The sequence below is a fragment of the Peromyscus maniculatus genome, chromosome 1 (assembly GCF_049852395.1).
Source record: "Peromyscus maniculatus bairdii isolate BWxNUB_F1_BW_parent chromosome 1, HU_Pman_BW_mat_3.1, whole genome shotgun sequence".
In the NCBI taxonomy this organism is placed as follows: domain Eukaryota; kingdom Metazoa; phylum Chordata; class Mammalia; order Rodentia; family Cricetidae; genus Peromyscus; species Peromyscus maniculatus.
In genome coordinates this window covers 115,422,045-115,425,045 of record NC_134852.1, presented here as the reverse complement: position 1 = coordinate 115,425,045, position 3,001 = coordinate 115,422,045, and the positions used below count along the sequence as shown (strand labels likewise).

Below are 3,001 nucleotides of genomic sequence, written 5' to 3'. Positions count from 1 at the left end.
TCTAGATGGAAGAATGTTCTTATGTTATACTTCTCTGAATCAAGGAGAAGAAACAGAACCCCCTCCCCTCTTGTGTGATTTATGGATATTGTAAATGAACACAAGTTTTTACAGAGGATCTTATCGCAGCATTAAAATATTTTTCCAGTTTCAAATACTAAGAATTTCTTAATCTCGAAAAGATGTTTTTTAAGTTTATGTACTCTATATACTCCATAATTACTTAGATGCTTTGAGTCCAGTTCCTTGTCCCCACTGAAACACCTTGGCAACCCTTTCACGAATCTCCCTGGTCTTCACTCCGTATACCATGGGGTTAAGAGCTGGTGGGAAAAGCAGATAGACATTTGCTAAAAGAATATGAATGTGGAGTGGGACATGGCGGCCAAAGCGGTGTGTAAAAAAGGAGAAGAGGGCTGGTGTGTAAGAGATAAGGATGACACAGACATGGGAGCCACAGGTACCTAGGGCCTTGGATCGGGCTTCTTGGGATGAGAGGCGAAGCACAGCTTGTGCGATGAGGGCATAGGAGAGACCAATGCAGAATAAATCAACCCCAATGACCAACAGTGCGGCTGTCAATCCATACACACGGTTGGGCCTGGTGTCTCCACAGGCCAGCTTCACCACGGCCATATGCTCACAGTATGTGTGTGGGATCACATGGCTTTGGCAGAAGCTCAGACGACCAATGAGGAAGGGACATGGAAGCATGAGCAGGGAGCCTCTCATCATAGCTACCACCCCAATGCGAGCAATGATGGTATCAGTGAGGATGGTAGAATAGCGGAGTGGGTGGCAGATGGCCACATAGCGATCAAAGGCCATGGCCAACAGCACCGTGGACTCCATCATGCAAAAGGCGTGAATGAAAAACATCTGTGCCAGGCAGGCGGAGGCAGAGATATGTCCAGCTCCACACCAGAGAATAGCCAGTAGCTTCGGTACTGTGGAGAAGGAGGCAGCCAAATCAATGGTCGAGAGCATGCACAGGAAAAGGTACACAGGTTTGTGCAAGGCTGGCTCTGTGGCGACAACAACCAAGATGGTTATATTGCCCACAATTGTGGCTGTGCCCAGACAGCACACTGGAAGTGAGAGCCACATATGGAATTTCTCTAGACCTGGGATGCCCAGGAGAAAGAAGAGAGAAGGATCCGGGTCTGTATGATTAGGAGACTCCATGGTCTGGGCTATGGTGCTGGATATCATCTCTGGTCAGAAATCCCCATACAGTATCACATTGCCTGGAAAGACAGCATAAGATGAATATATGAATGAGATCACAATAACTTTCACCAGCTACAGAATGTTTGGAAAACTATTATTCTTAAAATGATAGTCATAATCATACCATTTATTTCTTAAGTTAGAGGAATTCTATATATTAATATTTGCAAAAATGTTTGCATAGTGCCTAATAGATGAGTGTTTAACAAAGTAAGTAACTATGGGAAAGCGTTTAAGTCAGTACTTAAATGAACTATGATTGCAGCCTAGTTAATAGTTCTTGTCTTCAAAGAAAGGAATACAACCCTTTCTTTGAATGTAGCTGAATACTCATGCAATATAGGAAAATATTAGTTTGGGGCCAACAGTCCTGAAAACACAGCTTACTGGTCAAATTGGACATCATTTTTTAATATCTAAGTTAAAACAGTATCTGATTTGAGATCTGCTTCTTAGTAATTAGTTTTCAAGTTGCACATACAGTAGTTTCTATTCTTCATTAATCCAAGGATTTTTTGTGTAAGTACATATTTATTTTTGTTTGCACACATATATTGATATTTATATTTTGTATATACTCAATCACATTTACATTGCCCATTTAGTTTTTAGCAATTTCCATTGAAATATAAATGAGCAGAATAATAAGACAAGGGGCCATGTAACTGTCTCTATGTTAGCTTATGCTAAAGACTTTCTTGATGTCTACATGTAACTTAAAGTTACTGTAAAGGTTCACAGAAATTTAAATACTTAGTTCCTCCACTCTCATCAGAAACCCAGTAAGATATTTCACCTCCCCCTTACATAGTGAAGTTGATTCTCTTTCAAACTTCGTTGTATTTCTGAAAGGAAAGTGTCATCTTTATCACCTCTCCATCAGGTCTCTATTGTTGCTCTATCTATAGTACATGGTCATCTGAAAGACAAAATTACATCAAATCCTACTCATTCTGACTCTTGCATAACAGCAAGGAGAGATTTTTGAAGATTACCTCGATTTGTACCTAGACAGTAATGACTCATCTCTGTGAAAATCATTTTACCTGAAAGTTTTCAAAATAGGAATAAGAGGCTCACTGCCTAGAAGTCTAAGTGTACTTATTCAATTGCAATGTGCAGTACTGTATATAACTGGCCCTATTCCAGATGCTGGAGATGACAGAAAAATCTGTACAGAAGGACCAGGATGTGTGAGTGATTGAAGACAATTCATCAGGAAGGAATCGCTTCTTTGCCACAATTCTTTCTCACTCTGTATATATGTTAAAAGTAATGTGTAAACTTTCCCGATCCTTAATGCATCAACTAGCTACTTGGTTATAGTCACTAGAAAACAAGTTCTCAGAAGACACTTCCTGGCTGTCCGTGAAACCTTTCCTGGCAGGTGAAGCTGGCAAAGAAATTTGAGTTGATTTTGTGTCTGAAAGATTTTGACTCAACAAACCAGACATCTGCACCCCCATCCTTGAGTATATCTGTGAAAGTCTAAATTTACCATCCATACACAGGGACAGTCAGTCTAGCTAATTTTTCCTGTCAGCTTAGCTAATTATAGGAATCAGTCTTCTAAGTTTCTCACTGTTTTGTGGAACAAAGGCTGAACTGTGAGGGCTTGTTTTATTTACCAGAATTACATAGTGTGGGAGAAGACATCCTTCTACTAGTACAAAGAAATAACAGTGCCCAAAAAGTGAAGAACACAGTGCCAAGGGTGTGGGACAAATCCCAAAGCTGTTTTAGGAGGGAATTAGGGTAGCACAGAAGAGAA

At 40.3% G+C, this 3,001-nt stretch overlaps 1 protein-coding gene across 1 annotated transcript; it reads right to left on the bottom strand.

The window, feature by feature from the left end:
* Positions 1-219: 219 nt before the first annotated feature.
* LOC102912670 (olfactory receptor 52P1) lies at positions 220-1,203 on the bottom strand. The gene has a single exon (XM_006979034.3). The coding sequence runs from the start codon at positions 1,183-1,185 to the stop codon at positions 220-222; it is 966 nt and encodes a 321-aa protein (XP_006979096.3). The 5' UTR covers positions 1,186-1,203.
* Positions 1,204-3,001: the final 1,798 nt, after the last annotated feature.

Coding starts and splice junctions, on each gene's coding strand:
- LOC102912670 (XM_006979034.3), bottom strand. CDS start 1,185: ATGGAGTCTCCTAATCATACAGACCCGGATCCTTCTCTCTTCTTTCTC.